Source organism: Humulus lupulus, chromosome 6 (assembly GCF_963169125.1).
Source record: "Humulus lupulus chromosome 6, drHumLupu1.1, whole genome shotgun sequence".
NCBI lineage: Eukaryota > Viridiplantae > Streptophyta > Magnoliopsida > Rosales > Cannabaceae > Humulus > Humulus lupulus.
The window spans coordinates 104,658,217-104,681,506 of NC_084798.1; the positions used below are offsets into that span (position 1 = coordinate 104,658,217).

Below are 23,290 nucleotides of genomic sequence, written 5' to 3' on the forward strand. Positions count from 1 at the left end.
GCTTGTGTTTGGAATTTTCTAAGTGCATGAATTTATCTGTTTATAGGAAATAATTTATCATTGGTTATCAGGCATGACCATAAGTTTTCCAAGATGTTTTTCCGTTCTTGAAATTTATTGTGTAGGGTTTGGATGGATCCGAAACTCTAATTCTCTACATGCTTTTATTTTAAGGTTGAACTTACTCAACGTTTTCGCTAACCTAGTTGTTTCATGTTGTAGGTAAGAGCAAGGGCAAGGCAGAGCAGTGAGCGCTAGAGTCTACCTTGCAAATGTACATGTGGACCGACCTTTTGGGAAGCCGTTTTATTTTTGAAAATGTGAAAATTTCCTAAACTAAGCTCATTCCACTCTTTATAACTAAATGTTAAGTATGGTCATACAACTTTTTAATTTTATTTTTATATACGGATTTTTGAGACATTTTGTAAAATGAAAACATTTATATTTTTACATTATCGAGTCTTGAAAACATTTATATTTCCGCAAATTCGAGTCTTAAAAAGACAGGTCGTTACAAAAAGAAAATCGAAACAATGACTGTCTCAATCGATTTAATCTTTCTACATAAGTATAAGAATATGCCCCATTTACCTTAAAAGCCATAATATATATTTATAAAAACATACAAGAAACTAATGGTAAAGTGTAGTGAAAAGAAAAGTACTTACCATGAACTCAATACAAGCCCACATTAGATTAAACGGTTTTAACACTAAACCAACAAGAAAATACGGTAAGCACTTATATTTATCAAACCTAAAACTGTAGCTGGTTTAACATATCAAGCAACAAGAGAGCTATTGAAGGAAAAAATAACCATGTGATCACCACGACATTAGAAACGCAACTTTGATTATCTACAATCCGTTTGAAATCAGATAATAAGGTTTAGAAAGATCACAATTTATTCATGCATAAAACGATTAATTAATATAATACTTACCGAGCATTGAAATCTAGACACAACTGTTATTAACAGTTGAGAACCATAAGAAACACAATCCCCACAGTAAGGTCAAAATAAACATGAGCTAAAAACAGATAATATGTACATTTTTCCACCTTGCTTTTTCGAGTCCTTATTTACACATTTCAAATTTTCCATATTGATTTCCCTCAGAACAATCCAAATGTGTTCTCCCCGCTATAAGTCATGTAAAGAAAACCATCTTCATCCTTGTTTTCCTCGTAAATAGCAGACATCATGGCAGCTGGAGTTGTTCAAATAAAATTCATGTTAAAGAGAGTAAACACTTTGCATACTACAGCTAACATATGTAATTTAACAAAGCAGTTAACTCACCAGTAGGTGGCAAAATGTTTTTTACAAATATAAATATGGCCTTCTCAGCACTGAGCTTTATTCTCTTTCGAACCACATAAACAAACTGCCCAACAGTCAGGTCAGCCGGAACCAAATACCTGTATTCATCACCATTCAAGATTTTAATGGAATATGTTTTAAGGAATGTTTATACCACACTCATTAAGATAACCAGATCTTCCATCAGGAGAAAGTTACAGTTGGCTTCAAGGCAGAAAAAATAAAATAATAATAATTTATTTTTCTTCCATAATTATAGTCAGTGTCATCAGTTATCCAATGAATATTGAAGACTGTGAAGAGAAAAATAAGAGATCAACAAGAAAAACTTGTAAAAGGCCCAGGCATTCATATTAAGAACATAGTAAACAAGATCAAAATATACTGACTTCTTCTTGTCAATGTCTGGTATGTCACTTCTCTCTGCCTTCTCGACAATAACCTAATGAAGACAAGAAAGTTCAAACAAAATCTCAAAAATATACAAGTGATGGAAAAATGCTGTAGATAGTTTTTTTTAACAATGAGTGTTTTAATGCTAAAACTTATTGCAGTTTGAAATATCTAAAACATACACCACCTAGAACGGGGACTAGACACGGAAATAAGCATTTTGCCACAAATCTCGGGGCTTAAAAAATGTAGCATAAACATGTAAAGAATTTTCCAATATAGGGTCTTGTTTTCAATTTCGTCAACAAAATTGATCGAGCCCCAAAACCTAATTCAAACAATTGGAAAGCTTTGGCTACTATTAAGAACGTTGAGCTTTAAAGTACCATTTGGTGCTTAATTAATGAAAAGCAACAATCATACCGGAATTCTGTCTGGATATTTTTCCCTGATACGAGCAGCTTCAGCCTGCCTTCTCTCTGCCCATGTAGAAGAACCAAATATTAATATATATATATATATATAATAAATCCTGAATGTTGAGAGAAGCAAAAGTAGACCTAAAGATAAAACTTTCTTATTGTTTATGCTTTAGAACCAAAACTAGTTCCTAAACCAATACAATTACAACCAGAAAAACAAAAAGATAGTTTCGATGTTTGGTTACAACGCAAGCAATGACAGTAATCAAGATGTCATTTTTATTGTCTCAGGAAAAAAGTACTAGTCGAAATAAGATCACCATATACCCATACACACACACACACACACACACACACATATATATATATAAACCAACAAAAAATTTGCTAAATGATTGTGATCTGTAAAAAAAAATGGCGAAAAAAACAGTAACCCCAGGTTCATAAATGCTTACACTACACACTCACAGACACAAAATAATAACAATAAAAAGGTAATTAGATAAAAGGGAAAGAGAGAAATAACCAAGGTGGTGCTCCAGCTTGAAGGAACTTTTGGCCATGGCGAAATTGAATTCTCTCTCTTACTGGATCTCTCCCGTTCCCAATTCAGAATTCTAAACATGCAAATTAAGAAAAGTCTTGACAGAATCAGGGTTTCTTTTATCCTTTTTTTCCCGAATCAAGAAAAGAGAGAAGGAATAATACGAAGAGTGTAAAGAAGGGCAAAATAAATATTAAAAAATCTGTTACCTAGCAGTGACACTAAAACAGAGAATCTAGGGATTGAGAGGATGAAATGAGAGAGAAACAGTCTCGCTCTCGCAGTCGCAGCTTTTCGAGTAAATTTATCATTTTTTTTTTCTGTTTGCTGGCTTTTATACCTCGACTAGGGTTTTCTAATTCTTTGAAACGGCATCGTCTTAATTAGTTTAATGAATTTGGGAAACTTAATTCATTCCACTTTACTCGTAGTTACCCATTTGTGAAAATAAAGGTTAATTAATTCCATTTATTGGCCTTCTTAGCAAAAGAAGTCCATCTACTCGACTAAATTTTAACAATAAATTAGGATTTTTTTGTTAAAAAATTAGTTTTAATTTTTTTTATGTTCCTACATTTTTTAGAAATTATAACAAATAGTCTTTTTTTAGGTTGGTAAATAATAAGTATTTGTTATAATTTCTCAAAAATGTAGGATCATAAAAAAAAATTATGGTCCAAAAATGAATTTTTATAAGTACAAAGTCCAAACAAGTAATTGGAAAAAATAAAGTGTCCAAAAAAAGTATAAACCCTTAAAAAAAAATTATAATTTTAGGTTGGTAAATTATTTTTTCCGATTACTTGTTTGGACTTTGTACTTATAAAAATTCATTTTTGGACCATATATTTTGTAAAATTATTAAAATAAACTTCTAAATTCAATTTTGATTAAGGAAAAATTAAATATAATAATACAGTTTTTAAGCAGCATGATTTTATTTTTGTTCTGAATTGTTAGTTTGGTGAATTATTTGTGATTTCAGTTGAGAAAACTTTGACTAAAATCGCGTTTAAGGTTCTATTTGAACCATTTTACAAAACATATGGTCCAAAAAGTAATTTGTCAAAACACAGAGTCCAAACAGGTAATGAGACAAAACATAGAGTTCAAAAAAGTATAAACCATTTTTTTAATGCTTATAATTTATTATATTATTGAATATCCAATTTTATCCTTTTTATTTATATAAATTCATATGATTTTAATATCCCGACTACATTAATTTGATTCGATTAATTTTATTTTAAGTTACAATATTTTTCAACTCAGTATATACATTTTCTTGTAGTATGATATATCAAAGTTGCATGTTGAATATTATTTAATAACAACATGATTTTTTATTATTATTATTATTAACACATTATATATGCATTGTATATTATAATATCTCAAAATTTATTATTGTTATTTCATATGAATTGATTTTGTTATAAAAATTATGGGTATATAAGTTTACCAGCATGGTATATTAGTTTTTTATAATGTAGTATATCAATGTTGGCTCGGGCACCCTACACCAAAAATGTGTGTTTTTGCACATATTCAAAAAGAAAATAATATAAAACAATAATAATAACTAAATTTTGGCAATAGTTTTTTGGTATATCATTTTATTTGGTATATATATATATATTTCTGATATATCAGATTTATTTGGTTAAACTTCTTTTAAAATTATGTTATGTTGATTGGAGTTTTCGTCAGCCACACGAAGTGATAAATAGAGGAGTTGTTTGTACGTAAATTTCTAAGTGGAATATTTTGAATGAGTAAATAACCAAGGACATGGAATTAATTGCGATAATAAATAAACGGAAACACGACATTTGTAGTGGTAACTATACTGAGGCTACCTCAGTGTAGCCTCCCCTTAGGAAGTCGCTCGAGGCACAATGTAATGCCTTGGGTGGTCAAGACCGTTACATTGTATGTTTATAAAGGTGCAAGACTTGCTAGTCAAGTCGTTTAGTTGAAAATGTGTCACTAAAACCATTATTGAACTAGAGTTAAAAGATTTTGGTCATGAAAGATACCTTTCATTTAAATAAACATTTCATACATGGGATCCTCAAAGAAAATAGAGTTTAAAGGACAGTTTACAAAATTTCAAGGTATATACAACTACTGGCCACTCTAAGGGCAAAATAGACATTTAAAGTTCTCCTGTTCCTGTCCATCCCTCGACCGTGGCGGCCGAGCAGCTGACTTTGTACATTCCGCCTCTAGAGCTCTCCAAATCGGTGCTGATCAAGTTTACCCTTGTCTTTACTTGCACCACGTAGCACCCGTGAGCCAAGGCCCAGCAAAAAAACCATAATATGACAGCATGATCAATGACAATAATCAGATAACTCATAAAGCATAACCATATACTCAGCAATCCATAGCATTCATATAATCAGACATTCAACACAACAAATTCATCAAATCAACATCAATAACCAAGTCATATCACAATCAGGGTCGACGCCCTTAGGTCGCACCCTCTGTTTACCCCACCGACTCCGGTCCGCTTAAACCGAGCTCAGTGAATATTAAGCTATCTTCAGCTACCAGTGGCTGAGCCGTGTCCTGTGCGCCAATATTAACTCCGACACTCTTAGGTTGTTTGTTTCATATTCAAATGGCATAATACCATCATACAATAATGCATACAAGTATAGGGAACCCTTAGTCCCATTATAGACTTACAACCAGGTGCAGTTTTCTTACCTTTAATTCCAAGCGTTCTGATTACGAGAAATGACTCTTGAGCACGATCCATTTCTCGAGCCCTAGCGTACACCTAGTCACAACCAAGATAAAGGATTTCATCAATAATAACTGAATAAAGGTTTCTGAACTAGGTTCTAACCTTCGGAAGATTAAATTCCACCAAACACGGTAGTGGAATTGATCCCGAGCACTCTAGGTTAAGTTCCCGCACCTAAAACCTCCTCAAAGCCAAAAATGCCCTTAAGAGTCGCGACCCTAAGCCCCCTATGCCGCGGCCCGCCTCCAATCAGAGGCCCAGCCTCCCCAAACAGTAGACACGGGCCGTGGCCCAGCACTCCCCATGCCGCGGCCCGCCTTTCACTTCGGCTCTCATCTGCTCTAGAGGGTCGCGGCACACCAAGAACAGAGTCACGGCCTGACCCCTTCGAACCCAGAAAACTCACCATTTCCAGCAACCAAACCTCACTCAATTCAACCCAAAACCATCCCAATAGCATACTTTAATTATCACAATAGTTCTAATATACTCCCAGCAAAAAAACCCATAGGAAAACTAGCTTAAAAACTCATCAAAATCACACTTCAATCCTTGAAACCCAAAAGTTCATAACCGTCTTAAAACAGCCCGCAATTCCTAGAATTCAAATGCTAAACCATAATTAAAAGCTTACCTTTACTGAAGAACAAATTCACCAAGTAGTTGCTGAGCTAATTCCCAAATCCTTAGCCTCTATTCAAGAAATTCCTAGCCCAAAATCCCTCCTTAGCTTCAAAGTTTAGCTTGAGAAAGAGAGTGTCTAGAGGAAGCTAAAGTGAGATAAAAGAAAGAGTCGGTTTAGGAGTTTCTACTATTTTCCTTGATTCTGCTTTATCTAACCTTAGTTAATTAAATTAATCCCGAGGCTTGGGGTACCAAAAACGTACCCGAGGGAAAAATGGTAAATTTCCCCAGTATTCCCTCCTCAACTCTCTAACTTCAAATATATCTCCAATTATTCATTTTCATAACCCAATAACCCAAATAAATATATAATACCTAAAATACCCCTTGACTCGCCCCGAGTCAAGTATTGTGTCCCGTTGGGACTTTCCCGCTAACTGGCTCCCTAGGATTGCCTCGAGCCGCATGCTGTGAGTATATATATATATATATATCCACATAATAATGTGGCCTTACAATTATAACATTTAATCACATTTATGCCCTCAACGGGCCAAGATTACAAATATGCCCCTTTTAGCTAAACAGGGCCTACATTCATACTAATACTCATAGACATGCATTTCATATATCCATATAATCATATAAGCATGCTTATCACAAAATCATGCCTTAAAATAATTTAAATCACATATAAACCAATTATGCCCTCCCGGCACACTAATCAAGGCCTTAAGCCTTATTAGTAATTTTGGGTCGTTACAACTATCCCCTCCTAAGAATTTCGTCCTCGAAATTTACCTGAATAACTTAGGATACTGATCCCGCATCGCTGACTCAAGCTCCCAGGTCGCCTCCTCGACCCTGCTATTCCTCTACAATACCTTGACTAGAGGAATTGTCTTGTTCCATAGAACCTTGTCCTTCTTGTCTAAGACCTGAACTGGTCGCTCCTCATAAGACAAATCTATCTACAATTCCAAATCTTCATACTTCAACACATGAGTCGTATCTGAGCATATCCTCCAACACCTAAATCGTCATCTCAGACTGTCCATCAGTCTGAGGATGAAAGGCTGTGCTGAACTTCAACTGAGTCCCCATGGCTTTCTACAAACGACCCCAAAAAGTTGGAGGTAAAGATAGGATCCCGGTCTGACACAATCGACTTAGGAACCCCATGGAGACGAACAATCTCCCTCACATACAACTCTGGATACTGACCCACTGCATAAGTTGACTTCACTGGAAGAAAATGAGTTGACTTGGTGTATCTGTCCACTATTACCCATACCGTGTCATGTAGCCCCACTGTCCTGAGTAAACCTCCCACAAAGTCTATTGTAACATGCTCCCATTTCCAATCAGGAATACCCAATGGCTCAACTTTCACCTACTGACAGGTCAAACACCTGGCCACGTACTCCACTACATCCTTCTTCATCCCGGGCCACCAATACAATGTCCGTAGATCCTGATACATCTTTGTGGTACCCGGATGAAGTGAGTATGGCATAGTATGAGACTCATCTAGTATCTCTCATCTAATCCCTACATCAGCTGGAACACGAATCCGCCCCTGATACCGTAACATACCAATCTCAAAAATAGAATAGTCCTTAGCTACCCCCGCTAACACATTCCCTCTAATCTCCTATAACTACGCATCCACCAATTGACCCTCCTTGATCCATTCTAATAGGGTTGACTGCAAAGTAACGTTGGCCAATTGGCCCACCACCAGTTCTATCCTTGCTCTGGTCATCTCATCAGCCAACTCTCTGGAAATCTAAATAGAACTAAATAACTGCCCTGAGCCTCTCCGGCTCAATGCATCTGCCACTACATTGGCTTTCCCTGGGTGGTAAAGAATGTCACGGTCATAATCCTTTACCAACTCTAACCAACGTCTCTGTCTCATGTTTAGGTCTTTCTAGGTGAAGAAATACTTCAAACTCTTGTGATCGGTGTATATCTCGCACTTCTCCCCATACAGGTAATGTCGCCGCACCTTCAGTGTGAATAACATTGCTGCCAATTCCAGATCATGGGTAGGATACTGCTGCTCATATTCCTTCAGATGTCGTAATGCATAAGCTATAAACTTCTCATTCTGCATCAACACACAGCCCAAACCTAACCTTGATGCATCACAATATACTACAAAATTTCCTTCCTCTGAAGGAAGACTCTGAAAAGGTGCAGTAATAAGTCGTCGCTTCAACTCTTGGAAACCGTTCTCACACTTCTCTGACCAGATGAACTTCTGATTCTTCCATGTCAATTCTGTCACCGGTGCAGCAATCTTCAAAAACCCTTCCACAAATCGTCAATAGTAACCAGCTAACCCAAGGAAACTTCGAACTTCTGAGGCGTTCCTTGGCTTCGGCCAATCTCTCATTGCTTCCACCTTAGATGGGTCCAATTTAATCCCATCTGCGCCAACTATGTGCCCAAGAAAGGTCACTTCTGGTAGCCAAAACTCACACTTCTTAAACTTATCATATAACCGATGTTCCCTTAACCTCTGCAAGACCTCTCGACGATGTTGCTCGTGCTCTGCCTCTGAACTGGAGTACACTAAGATGTCGTCGATGAAGACAATGAAAAACTGATCCAAGAATTCCTTGAACACCCTGTTCATTAAGTCCATAAAGGATGCCAGGGCATTGGTCAAACCAAACAACATGACTAGAAACTCATAGTGCCCATACCGCGTTCGGAAGGCTGTCTTCGGTATATCCTCGTTCTTGATCCTCAGCTGGTGGTAACCAGATCGAAGATAAATCTTCGAGAATACCATCTTTCCCTGCAGCTGATCAAACAAGTCATCGATCCTTGGTAGAGGGTACTTATTCTTGATGGTCAACTTGTTCAATTCTCTGTAGTCTATACACATCCTCAAAGTCCCATCCTTCTTCTTCACAAACAAAACCGGAGCACCCCATGGCGGGTAACTAGGCCTAATGAACCCCAAATCCAAAAGCTCCTACAACTGTATCTTCAATTCCTTCAATTCCGCTGGCGCCATCCTGTATGTTGCCCTTGATACTGGTTCTATCCCCGATGCCAATTCAATAACGAACTGAATTTCCCTCTGCAACGAAAGCCTTGGTAGATCCTCAGGAAATACATCCAAGAATTCACAAACCAATCTAGTCTCTCCCGACCCTGTTGACAAAACTCTAGTAGTATCCACCACACTAGCCAGAAAACCTTTAAATCCTCCCTGTAATAAGTCTCTGGCTCTCAACGCTGATATCATGGGTATACGGGGTCCACATATTGTACCCACGAACACAAAGGGATCCTCTCCCTCAGGCTCAAAAGTCACCATCTTCTTCCTACAATCAATAGTAGCCCCATATCTGACCATCCAATCCATGCCCAAAATCATGTCAAAGTTCTCCATATCTAGCTCAATCAATTCTATTGAAAGTTCTCTACTATCAACCATCACTGACAGTGCTCTAATCCACCTCCTAGAAACTACCAGTTCCCCAGTAGGCAATATAGTTCCAAACCCCGCAGTACGGTACTCACTAGGTCTACACAATCTATCAATCACCTTACTAGAAACAAATGAATGTGTAGCACCAGATTCAATCAATATAGAAAAATAAGTGCAGCGCTAGAAAGCTGACCTGTCACCACCAAGGGACTAGCCTCGGCCTTTGCTTGTGTCAAGGTGAACACTCGAGCTGGAGTCAAACTATCCACCTTCCCTGTTTCCCCTTTCTTCACTGTTGGGCAATCCTTCTTTAGGTGTCCCACTGTCCCGCACACAAAGCAAGCCTTGGCCTGACACTCGCCCTGATGGCGTCTTCTGTACCTCGTGCACTCCGGGTAACTTCTCCATGCGTTACTGCCTCCTTGACGGCCACCCTGAACACCCTGACTCCTCCTATCAAAACCAGCAGCGGTCGAAGTGTCAAGGGTCTTCCTCTTCAGATCACTGGGGCCTCCACCCCTACCAGACCCAGAGTATGGAGGCACCGCTCTGCATCCTTCTTGCCTTGCAGCACCCTCCCTCGAGATCTTGTTCTTCGCTTCCTCAGCGGTAAGAGCCTTCTCAACAGCCTGGGCATAAGTCGTCCCCCCAGGTACTGTTGTCATTCTCACATCCTAGGCTATCATAGTGTTAAGCCCTCTGATAAACCTGTCCTACTTAGCTGCATCTGTAGGCACAAGATTTAGTGCAAACTTCGCAAGTCTGTCGAACTTTAGGCCATACTCAGTAACTGTCATGTTTCCCTGTACTAATCCCACAAATTCATTCACCTCCGCTGCCCTGATGGCAATATTATAGTACTTCTGACTGAACAGTCCTTGAATCCATCCCAACTTAAAGTAGTAATGTCTCTGGTCTGTGATGCCACTTCCCACTAGATGCGGGCATCCTCTCTTAGCATATATGTGGCACGGGCCACTTTGTCATGACCTTCTACCCTCATGAAGTCTAAAATAGCAGTTATCATACTCATCCACTATTCGAACTTTAGTGGATCTGGTCCCCCCTCAAAAGTTGGAGGATGCTGGCTCCTGAACCGCTCATACAATGGTTCCCACCTAATCCCAACCTCCACTTGCTGTACAACTGGTGCCATTGCAGGTGGCACAATAGATGCAGCACTCGCTGACGGAGCTTTCTATCTCAGAAGTCGAATCTGCTCATCTTGGCCTTGAAGCCGGGCTTGCATATCTGCCATAATCTGCTGCTAGTTCTCAGGGACTGGCGGAGGGTTCTAGCCCTGGTCATCATCTCTAGCCTTAGACTTAGTGCTGGCTAGTCATACAGATTGTCTTGGACGCATAGCTATCCAAGTTATTATGCAATCAACGACTCGGCAATCAAACTATGATGACATGGTAACAATCCTTCCATGCATCACCATTGAAACATAACCAATCACAAGCAATCAAGGTATAACAGTTCATTAAAATATTCATCCACATGCACCAATGATGCTAATAAGTATGCCTCAACATCATCATACAACAATCAAAATATAAACATTTATCCATATATTCATCCATGTATAAGAAATATACAAATAACCATTACAGATATTCATTTGCATGCATAGCAATGCTAATAAGCATGCCTCAATATTGTCACACAATAGTCAAAAGTCAGGCCCTATCAGTATCTCATGCTTCCTACTAATCAAACAGATAACAACATTCTTAGTTCTTTCCAATCACTTAAGCATATAAACATGTATACATATTTACCAAACCCTGAGTCAAGCTTGTCTTTAGCGGCGAATGTACATGTCCAACCAATCTTCAGGAACCCTTAAACCTAGACCGCTCTGATAGCAAGTTGTAACGCCCTGGGTAGCCAAGATCGTTACACTGTGTGTTTATAAAGGTGCATGACTTGCTAGTCAAGTTGTTTAGTTGAAAATGTGTCACTAAAACTATTACTAAACTAGGGCTAAAAGATTTTGGTCATAAAAGATACCTTTCATTTAAATAAACATTTCATACATGGGATCCCAAAAGAAAATAGAGTTTAAAGGACAGTTTAAAAAAATTCAGGATATATACAACTACTTGCCACTCTAAGGGCAAAATAGACATTTAAAGTACTCTTGTTCCTGTCCATCCCTTGACTGTGGCGGCCGAGCAGCTGACTATGTACATTCCGCCTCTAGAGCTCTCCAAATCAGTGCTGATCAAGCTTACCCTTGCCTTTACCTGCACTGCGTAGCACCTGCGAGCCAAGGCCGAGCAAGAAAACCATAATATGACAGCATGATCAATGACAATAATCAGATAACTCATAAAGCATAACCATATACTCAACAATCCATAGCATTCACATAATTAGACATTCAACACAACAAATTCATCAAATCAACATCAATAACCAAGTCATATCACAATCAGGGTCGACACCCTTAGGTCGCACCCTCTATTTACCCCACTGAATCCGGTCCGCTTAAACCGAGCTTAGTTAATATTAAGCTGTCTTCAGCTACTAGTGGCTGAGCCGTGTCCTGCGTGCCAATATTAACTCTGACACTCTTAGGTTGTTTGTTTCATATTCACATGGCATAAACCATAATACAATAATGCATACATGTATAGGGAACCCTTAGTCCCATTATAGACTTACAACCAGGTGCAGTTTTCTTACCTTTAATTCCAAGCTTTCTTATTATGAGAAATGACCCATGAGCACGATCCCTTTCCCGAGCCCTAGCGTACACCTAGTCACAACCAAGATAAGGGATTCCATCAATAATAAGTGAATAAAGGTTTTCAAACCATGTTCCAACCTTCAGAAGATTGAATTCCACCAAACACGGTAATGGAATCGATCCTGAGCAACCTAGGTTAAGTTCCCGCACCTAAAACCTCCTCAAAGCCAAAAATTCCCTCAAGAGCCACGACCCTAAGTCCCCTATGTCGCGGCCCACCTCCAACCAGAGGCCCAGCCTCCCCAAACAGTAGACATGGGTGCAACCCAGCACTCCCCATGTCGCGGCCCGCCCTTCACTTCGGCTCCCATCTGCTCTAGAGGGTCGCGACACACCAAGAATAGAGCCGCGGCCTGACCCCATCGAACCCAGAAACTCACCATTTCCAGCAGCCAAACCTCACTCAATTCAACCCAAAACTATCCCAATAACATACTTTAATTATCAAATAGTTCTAATATACTCCCAGCAAAAAAATCCATAGGAAAACTAGCTTAAAAACTTATCAAAATCACACTTCAATCCTTGAAACCCAAAAGCTCATAACCATCTTAAAACAACCAGTAATTCCTAGAATTCAAATGCTAAACCATAATTAACTGCTTACCTTTACTGAAGAACAAATCCACCAAGTAGTTGCTGAGCTAATTCCCAAATCCTTAGCCTCAATTTAGGAAGTTCCTAGCCCAAAATCCCTCCTTAGCTTCAAAGGTTAGCTTGAGAAAGAGAGTGTCTAGAGGAAGCTAAAGTGAGGGAAAAGAAAGAGTCGGTTTAGGAGTTTCTAATGTTTTCCTTGGTTTTGCTTTATATAACCTTAGTTAATTAAGTTAATCTCGAGGCTCGGGAAACCAAAAACGTCCCCGAGGGAAAAATGGTATATTTCCCCAATATTCCCTCCTAAACTCTCTAACTTCAAATTTATCTCCAATTATTTATTTTCATAATCCAATTACCCAAATAAATATCTAATACCTAAAATACCCCTTGGCTAGCCCTGAGTCAGGTATTGGGTCCCATTGTGACTTTCCCGCTAACTAGCTCCCTAGGATCGCCTCGAGCCACATGTTGCGAATATATATATATATGTATGTCCACATAATAGTGTGGCCTTACAATTATAATATTTAATCACATTTATGCCCTCAACGGCCAAGATTACAGATATACCCCTTTAAGCTAAACAGGGCCTACATGCATATTAATACTCATAGACATGCATTTCATGCATCCATATAATCATATAAGCATTCTTATCATAGAATCATGCATTAAAATCATTTAAATCACATATAATCAAGTTATGCCCTCCTGACACACTAATTTAGGCCCTTAAGCCTTTTTAGTAATTTTTGGTCGTTTCACACAACTTGCTTGTTGCGCATCCTCACACATGATTAGTATTCGCACACATAAACATGATATGGTCCTGGATTTGCTCGACACTGATTGTTCTTTGTCATGGGAGTTGGCCTCTCCTTCCACTTTCATTTTTCTGCTTTTCACTTGTATTCTGACCATCATTTTTGTGGAGGGAGTCACAGTTCTTGAATTGATACCAGTGAGATAGTTTCTAATGACATAAGAAATTTTTTAAGATTTGGCATTTCACCCAGTTGGAGTTTAATTGGGCACAACTTTTTGGGTAGGTGTTTGTCTTTCGTTCTCCCTTCTCACTGGTAGTTTACTCTGACTTTGATCGATAATGTCATATTTATTTTCGGATGATACCTTATGATTCATGAGCTCATCCCAACTCTATTTCTCCAATCAATGCATCTGATATTCATAACCATGCTTTTTTTTTTTTCTGAGATTCTGCCATTTTCTTAGTTCGTACCCTAATATTTTGAGGTGTTGCAAGGAATCTTACTATTTTGGCAGCTCTACCTATGAGAGATTTCTGCATATCTTGTTGTACCTCCAGAAGTAACTTGACTTGAGCTGACCACTTCAATACATAGGCGAGTCACCCAAAGGCTCTAAACTATGATGAATGAGGTGGATGATGGGCTGGCTTGTTTGATGACTGATAGCCTCGCTAGGCCTCGTCATGGGCTCGTTATGGAGGCAAGTGTTGGGTGCATAACTTATTATCACAAAGTTAATATGATAATTTAAAGGAATTAAAACTCTAGATATTCTCATACACAATGGAAGAATAACACAACTTAAGATAAGGGTTGAAGAATGTTTATGCTGATGTCTTTTTTCCTCCTCTGCTACTCTAACCTCTAAAATTCGCAATCCAAAGTTATATTAAAAGTTAACCCTAACCCTTTTATAGCCCTTTCAAAAATACATTTAAAATTTAAAAATTAAGGAAAAATTGATCGCCAACCCCGGCTAGTGTTTCTTGGCGGCCGCGACCACTGGAAAATGTATTTTCCAGAAAATCGAGCTCCGGCCAAGACCTGGGACATTTCTGGCCATGGCTACTACATTCTGTTCCTCAGGCTACGACCTAAAATAAGGCTGCCCGTGACCGTAGCAATTTTATAGTTTTTCGGTTTTCTTTAGCTGCATCCACTGACGATATTTTAATCACAACTTCCTCGATATAGCTCAGAATTAGATGATTCAAAAAGATATGGAAAGATAAGAAAAAAATATTTAAAACTTGTATTTCTAGGTAGATGTCCAAAAGAGTAATGAAAAATTATAAAAATCAAGTGTGAAGTTTCAGACTTGTTATTTCGAGCTTAACCATTGCTTGTAAAACATCCCAAATTCATTCGTTTTCATCTAAATGTCTTGAAAATCCCAAAAACACAAAATAAACTAATTCAACATATATAAATAAATAATCAAGTGCATAATAATAGAAGAATAATGAATTAAAAATAAACAAATTCTGTAGTTATCATTAAGGAACATGGTTATTACTATGTTTGTATTTAATTGGCTGAGATGTATGATTAATATGCATGCATACTTGTATTGTCCAAGGTATGCTTATCTGTTTATCTAGTTGTCTCAGTATCTGGTTAAGGCCTTGACTTATTAGTCAAGGGTGGCAATAGCGTGTTGTGCATTGGTGGAGAGCCTTAGGCCTAATCAGGGACGTACTATTACGTTGGCCGACCTTATGGTCGTTTGGAAAGAAAAAAGCGCTTGGCTAGCTCTATGGCTAGTCACTCAGAGCTAGGGCAAAGGGCCCCGGGTGACTCTATGGTCACATAGCTAGGGCATAGGGCATGAATTGACTCTATGGTCATCTATTTAGGGCAAAGGGCCTCGAGTTGACTCTATGGTCATTTATTCAGGGAAGCGGGCCCCAGAATGATCCTATGCTCATTTATTTGTAATTGTATGCATGCATGAGTAGGTTATTACTACTGAGCATGCTAGATATGCATTTGGAATCTGTATTTACTGTTCATGCACATGTTTAAGTTTTCTTGCTGAGTCTTGGCTCACATGTGCTATGTGGTGCAGTTAAGGGGAAAGGAAAGCTGGACCAGCCATGAGTTGGAGAGCTTCAGTGGCGGTGTGTACATATGCGGCTGCTCGACCACCAGAACCGGGGTTAACTTGGAGGAACTAGGGTTGTATCCCTTATTTTGACACTTAGGTCGGCCAGTTGAAACTTTTGATCTGTATTAGCCTTTTAAATGTTATTTTGGGATTCCATGTATGAATGTAAATATTTTTGATGAAAATTCAACGTTTCATTTTTACCAAATTTTTTAACCCTAACCCTTGACTTTAGCCTTAGTTATACGTCTATAACCAAATGGCTTGATTAGCAAGTCTGACACTATTTAAAGTACTCAGTGTAACAGTCCTGACTTAGGAGGATGTTACATTATACATAGGCCCAAAACACCTCCAAATGCCACCAAACTTTTTGGGTACTCTTATGTACTCCAAAGAAACACTTTGGATCCAAAAATATAATTTTAAAATACCTACAACAAAATTTAACACGCTCATGTTGACTTTATTTAAATAGTTTATTATTTTGCATGTATTTGTGCATAACTTATTTCACTATGTATTTAACCAATCCTAACAATCCTCCACGTGGTTAAATACATCATCCACCTCTAACCCAAGTTATATTAGTGCATAAAATAAAGTATCTTTTGGTTTGAACTTTATCTTAGTGAAAATATTACAAAGATTTATCAAAATGCTAAGTATTATTAAAATATTGAACCGAGCATTCCTAGTGATAAAACAGGTAGTATCTCACACACCTCAACCTCATTACTCATGTAATTCCCACTTTGCACACTCAACAATATTCTGGCCTTGTGCGCATTTATTCATGAACCATCTAGAGAAAAAAATCCTACACACTTGAGAGGAAGCTCCACCTCTAGGTTCACATAGGTGATTCTTAAATCATCTTTGCTACCTTTAGAGATTCTTAAATCCTTTGTCTTAATCCTTATGTCTAGTAGCAACCCACATTAACCTCTTCTAGATGAAACTCTAAATTATTAATGTTGTTGACTATTCTATTATCTACAACTTGTTCTTACCCTTTGAACTCTACACTTGATATATACAAGATTTGAGTTGAGTTGCCACCATTTTAGAATCTATTTGTCAAGGGGTTTTAGTCCCATCCCTCTATTTGTAGAACTATCCAAATCTCTCCCTATAGGTTTGGTAAATGGATCCACTAAGTTCTCACACTATTTGACATATTAAATTGATATGACTTCCTAATTAATAAATTCTCTCACATAGTCATGTCTTGGACTTATGTGTCTAGACTTCCCATTGTATATTTTACTACAAGATTTAATCAATGTGGCTTGGTTATCACAATGTATCAAGATTGTCGATACATCAATCGGGATTAAAGGTATCTCCATCATGAGATCTCTAAGCCACTCGGTCTCTTTGTCAGTTGTCTCTACAGCTACAAACTTGGACTCCATGGTTGAGTGACATATATACAAGTTTGTTTCTTAAATCCCCAAGAAACCGCACCCCCACCAAGGGTGAACACCCAACCAGTTTTAGAGAGATTATCTCATACACCGGATATCCAACTTGTGTTGGAATTTCCTTCATGTATATTGGGAAACTTTGAATATTAGAGGTATAATTCTTTGGTCCTTTTGAGGTATCCAAAAACTTTTTCTACGACCTTCCAATATTTGATACTTGGATTGCTCGTAAACCTACTAAGTTTACTTACCGCAAATGTAATATCCGCTCTTGTACAATGTGCGGCATACATTAAACTCATTATTACACTTGTTGTTGGTATTGATTGTGCAAAACAGAGTGTGTCGCGGAAGGGTGTTGTAACGGCCCAAAATCACTAATAAGGCGTAAAGGCCTTGATTAGTGTATCGGGAGGACATAATTGGTATATGTGTGATTAAATGGTTAAAATGCATGATTATGTGGCGTGCATGATTATTATGATTGTATGATTATGTGATATGCATGTTTATGAGTATTATATATGCATGTGGGCCTTTATAGCATATAAGGGCATAGATGTGATTTTATGTGACAAATTGTTGAGACCACATTATTATGTGGATATAATTGCAGCATATGGCTCGAGACGGTCCTAGTGAGCGGATTAGCGAAACAGTCACAACAGGATTTAATACCCCGCTCGAGGGAGCCTAGGGGTATTTTCGGGAAATTGGATAATATTTTGGGATTTATTAGATATTGAATAAGTATTTGGTAATTAATGAGACACGAAGAGGTTAATTATTTAATAGTAGAAACACTCGAGGAATTAGCGGGAACTTGGAGTGAAATTTCTATCTTACCCTTTAAGTACCCTTGGAAGATTAGTAAGTTTAGAGGGGCATGGGGGTCATTTGCTTAAGTTGGGGATGAGCTCAGTAAGTCTTAGGATATACTCAGAAACTCAGAGAAGTAGAGGTAACTAGAAGTTGAAGGAAGGTTCGGCTCTCTCGCTCTTCTCTCTCACGATCTCTCTCTCTCTCTCATTTATGCTTGGAAGTATAAAGAAAACACAAAAGGAAAGGCTTAAGAATTTTGCTGGGGAGTCTTGAGGAATTACAGCATCTGTCCAGGAGGTTAGCTGGGAAAAAGCTGGGTTTGAAGCTTAAGGATTAGGAACTTGAAGATGGTAGAAGGTTGAAGCATGTGGGGAAAATCAACAGGCAATTGGTGTTTATCGCCAAGGTTTAAGACTAAGGATTATGCTCGGGACCGTTCTATTATCTTCATTCGAAATTCAAGATAAGAAAACTGCACCCTGTGTGGTTGTGAACGGGACTGAGATCCCCAAATATTGATTGCTTGTATTATGTGTTTGTAACATTGACCTGTCATAAAAGGAAGATCAACCTAAGGGAGTCGGGGCTAATGGTAAACATACTAAGTGTGGCCCGACCTAAGTGAGTTGGGGACAGCTATATCAGTAGGGGGCTCGGCCTAAGGGTGCCAACCCTGATTACTTGAGATTATGTGATTGTCATTGATTAATTGAATATCCGTACTCTATTTTATGTTTATAAGAGATAAGCTTGATTGAATTTTCTTATTGTTACATGTGATTGTTGTTTTGGTTTTCTTGCTGGGCCATGGCTCATGGGTGCTACGTGGTGCAAGTAAAGGCAAAGGTAAGCTAGATCAACCATGAGTTGGAGAGCTCTGGGGGCGAGGTGTACATTGTCAGCTGCTCGTCCACCACGCCTAAGGGAATTGCAGGGACAGAAGCCTAAAACTTGTATTTTGCCATTAGAGTGGTCGCAAATTGTATATAACTTTTGAGAGAGTTTGTAAATTACACTTAAACCCTGTTTTTGGGATCCCATGTACCAAACACCTATTTTAATGAAAAATTAACTATTTATGATCAAAATCTATTAACCATATTCCAATTGTTAACCTTAGGATCACATTTCTAATAAAATGACTTGATTAGCAAGTCCTGCACTATTTTAATTACATAGTGTAACAGCCTTGGTTATCCAGGGCGTTACAACTTGGTTTGAGAGGTCTAGGTTTAAGGGTTCCTGAAGACTGGCTGGACATGTACACTCGTCGCTAAAGACAAGATCGACTTAGGGTTTAGTAATTGTATACATGTGATTATATGCTTAGATGACTGAATGAATATAAATGCTTTAATTTGTATGATTCATAGAGATACTGATAGGGCCTGACCCTTGACTATTGTGTGATGATGTTAAGGCATGCTTATTAGCATTGTTGTTGCATGCGAATGGATATTTGAATGATTATTTTCATCTTGATTGCTTGTGGTTGGTTGAGATTCGATAGCGGACTATGGAAAGATTGTTACCCTGTCATCATTGTTTGACCACCTAGTCTTTGATTGCAGATAAACTTGGATAGCTATGCGTCCAAGGTGATCTATACAACTAGCCGACACGGGGTCTGAGACTAGAGATGATGACCAGGGCCAAAACCCTCCGCCAGTCCCTGACAACTGGAAGCAGATACTTGCAGACATGCAAGCCCGATTATAGAGCCAGGAAGAGCAGATCCGTCTTCTGAGACAACAGGCTCCGTCAGGGAGTGCTGCACCTATTGTGCCACCTGTTGTGGCACCAGTTATACAGACACCTAAGCTTGGGAGTAGGTGGGAGCCACTGTATGAGCGGTTCAGGAGACAACATCCTCCAACCTTTGATGGAGGACTAGATCCACTGAAGGTTGAACAATGGATGAGTATGATTACTGCTATCTTGGATTTCATGAGGGTAGAAGGTAATGACAGGGTGGCCTATGCTATCTATATACTTAGAGAGGATGCCCGCATTTGGTGGGAAGTGGCACCACAGACCAGAGATATTTCCACTTTGAGTTGGGATGGGTTCAAAGATCTGTTCAACTAGAAGTATTACAATGTTGCCATCAGGGCCGTGAAGATATATCATTTCACAGGACTGGTACAGGGTAGCATGATAGTTATAGAGTATGCCCTAAAATTTGATAGGCTAGCGAAGTTTGCGTCAGACTTGGTGCCTATAGATGCAGCTAGGCCAGAGTGATTCATCCGAGGGCTCAATGCTATGATAGCCTATGATGTGAGGATTACATCGTTACCTGGGCAGACCACTTATGCCCAGGCAGTTGAGAAGGCACTTACTGTTGAAGAGGCAGAAACCAAGATCTGGAGGGAGAGCACTACGAGACGGGATGTTCGCAGGGTAGTGCCTCCATCCACAAGGTTCAATAGGGGCGGAGGCCCCAGTGATTTGAAGAGGAAGACCCCTGATACTTCGACCACTGGTGGTCTTGATAGGAGGGTTTGGGGTGTTTAGGGTGGCCGCCAGGGGGGCGGTGAGACATGGAGGAGTTACCCTGAGTGAATGAGGTGCAGGAAGCGCCACTTGGGCACATGTTGGGCAAAGGCTTGCTATCTGTGCAGGGTGGTGGGACACCTCAAGAAAGACTGCACAACAGCAAAGAAAGAGGAAGCAAGGAAGGTGGACAACTTGACCTCAGCTTGAGTGTTCACCTTGACGCAGGCAGAGGCTAAGGCTAGTCCCTCGGTGGTGACAAGTCCTCTTTCTAGCACTGGCTCTTCTTATACTGTATTGATTGACTCTGGTGCTACACATTCGTTTGTTTCTAGTAAGTAAATGATAGATTGTGTAGACCTAGTGAGTATTATATTGCAGGGTTTGGGACTATATTTCCTACAAGGGAATTGGTAGTTTCTAGGAGATGGATTAGAGCACTGCCAGTGATGGTAGATAGTAGGGAACTATCAATAGACTTGATCGAGTTGAGTATGGATGATTTTTATATGATCTTGGGGATGGATTGGTTGGTCAGATATGGGGCTATGAAAGACTTGATAAGGGTATTTTGGATATTATATTTCTTATCCTTTCAGACTTAGATAATGTTCCTTTCAAGTGTTTTAGTGTTCTTAGCTTTGTTTTACGAGATTTTGATTTTTAAGTCATAAAATATTTCATAAGCTATTATTGATGAATTAGATACATTTTTCTAGTTAGGAATGATTGTGTAATGACAGAACTCGAGAAAATGAAGTTTTGAACGAGTTTGAAGTGTTTCAGAAGTCCCTAAACCCGAGGTTCGAGACTAAAGTTGAAGATTATGAAGAAAAAGCATGCGAGCAGAAAATGATCAGTGGCCACAGCCACCAACATTAACTGGCCGCGGCCTGGGAGACAGGGAGTAGTGGCCGTGGCAACCATGATCTCCTAGCCGCGGCCTCCGTGCGATTATGGCCTATAAGCTGACCCGTGACCGCAACCACCAAGAATCACTAGCCGCGGCCATGCAACGATTTTTTCTTTAAAATAATAAATTTAAATGTAATTTTTGAGGGGCTATAAAAGGGATTAGGGTTAACTTTTATTATAACTTTTGCGAATTTTAGAGGCTAGAGAAGCAGAGGAGGAGAAAAAACATCATCATCTATATTCTTCAATCTAGTTGTTCTTTATTCTCAAAACTCATTTATTTTCATTGAATATTTATGTTTATGAATATGAATATGATTATGGAGTAGTTTTCTTATAGTTGAGGGTTATTTCAAAACCCTAGACACGAGATCTTGAATGCATTGATGAATTTTATTCATTCTATTCCCTTAGATTAAATTGCTTCTATGTTTCTATTTGAATGTCATGGATCTTCTAAAATCTTGTTTAGATGGCCACTAATTAGGGTTTTGCATTATTCTACTATCATCTTAGGATTTCTATTCACCTAATAGTTTAAGTAGAGTGATAAATTGCAATTAAGGTATTGTGACAGGTATTTCAATTGTGATGAAAAATAGAACCTAAGTTAAATGAATTGCATGCTTAATGAATTTGTTGCCTAGATTAACCTGTTTCCACAAAGTGTAATGCTTTTACTAGGTTAAATAGATCGCATGCTTAATAAGTTTATTGATGGGTAAAAATGGTTAATTAAGAGCGCTTAGCTTTAATTAATTATATTAGGGAAATTTGGATAATTGACTGCTTAAGTGTTATTTGAAGGGTTAAAAGTTTAATTGAGAATAGGGAATATTATTCATCATTGTTGATAGATTGATTGTTGAAGGTGGAGAGTAATTCTTGACTATTTCTTTAATATCGTTACATCTTTAGTTATTCAATCGTTGATATTTATTTCATTTTATGTTTTCAGCTATTAAAACTAAAACCCCTTTTTAATTTCAGTTTAGTATTATTTTGAATAATAATTTGATCATAGTCCTCATGGGTTTTACCCTTATTTACTGCTATACTAAAGTAGCTGGTGTAAGTGAATAAAAAAAATATATTTAAATTTGATACGGCATATGACACACATCAAGACTGCAGGAAGAAGATGGTGACTTTTGAGCTTGAGGGAGAGGATCCCTTTATTTTTGTGGGTGCGGTGAATGGACCCCGTGTACCCATGATATCAGCATTGAGAGCTAGAGACCTATTACAGGGAGGTTGTATAGGTTTCCTTGCTAGTGTGGTGGATACTACAAGAGTTATGCCAGCAGGGCCAGGAGAGACCAAATTAGTACACGAGTTCTTGGATGTGTTTCCTGAGGACTTGCGAGGACTGTCACCGCATAGGGAGATTCAGTTTGTCATCGAGTTAGCCCCGGGGACAGATCCAGTGTCGAAGGTACCATATAGGATGGCTCCAAAAAAACTGAAAGAATTGAAGATATAGTTGCAAGAGCTTCTTGATTTGGGGTTTATCAGGCCTAGTTACTCGCTACGGGGTGCTCCAATTTTGTTCGTGAAGAAGAAGGACGGGACTATGAGAATGTGTATAGAATATAGGGAGCTGAACAAGTTGACCATAAAGAACAAATACCCTTTACCAAGGATCGATGACCTGTTCGATCAGCTGTAGGGAAAAATGGTGTTCTCAAAGATTGATCTTCGATCTGGTTATCACCAGCTGAGGATCAAGGACGAAGATATACCGAAGATGGCCTTCCGAATGAGGTCTGGGCATTATGAGTTCCTTGTTATGTCATTTTGTTTGACCAATGCCCCAGCAGCATTTATGGATTTGATGAACAGGGTGTTCAAGGACTTCCTAGACCAGTTTGTGATT

At 38.6% G+C, this 23,290-nt stretch overlaps 1 protein-coding gene across 2 annotated transcripts; it reads right to left on the reverse strand.

The window, feature by feature from the left end:
- Nucleotides 1–885: 885 nt before the first annotated feature.
- On the reverse strand, nucleotides 886–3,005 carry LOC133782414 (autophagy-related protein 8C-like). 2 transcript variants are annotated; one of them, XM_062221714.1, is made up of 6 exons: nucleotides 2,896–3,005; nucleotides 2,669–2,759; nucleotides 2,144–2,199; nucleotides 1,717–1,769; nucleotides 1,307–1,425; nucleotides 886–1,214 (listed from the first exon to the last, which is right to left on the reverse strand). In XM_062221714.1, the coding sequence occupies exons 2-6, from the start codon at nucleotides 2,703–2,705 to the stop codon at nucleotides 1,120–1,122; spliced, it is 360 nt and encodes a 119-aa protein (XP_062077698.1). In that variant the 5' UTR covers nucleotides 2,706–2,759; nucleotides 2,896–3,005; the 3' UTR covers nucleotides 886–1,119. The 2 variants fall into 2 exon arrangements, with proteins under 2 accessions (XP_062077698.1, XP_062077696.1); XM_062221712.1 differs by lacking the exons at nucleotides 1,717–1,769; nucleotides 2,896–3,005 and having other exon boundaries at nucleotides 2,669–2,889.
- Nucleotides 3,006–23,290: the final 20,285 nt, after the last annotated feature.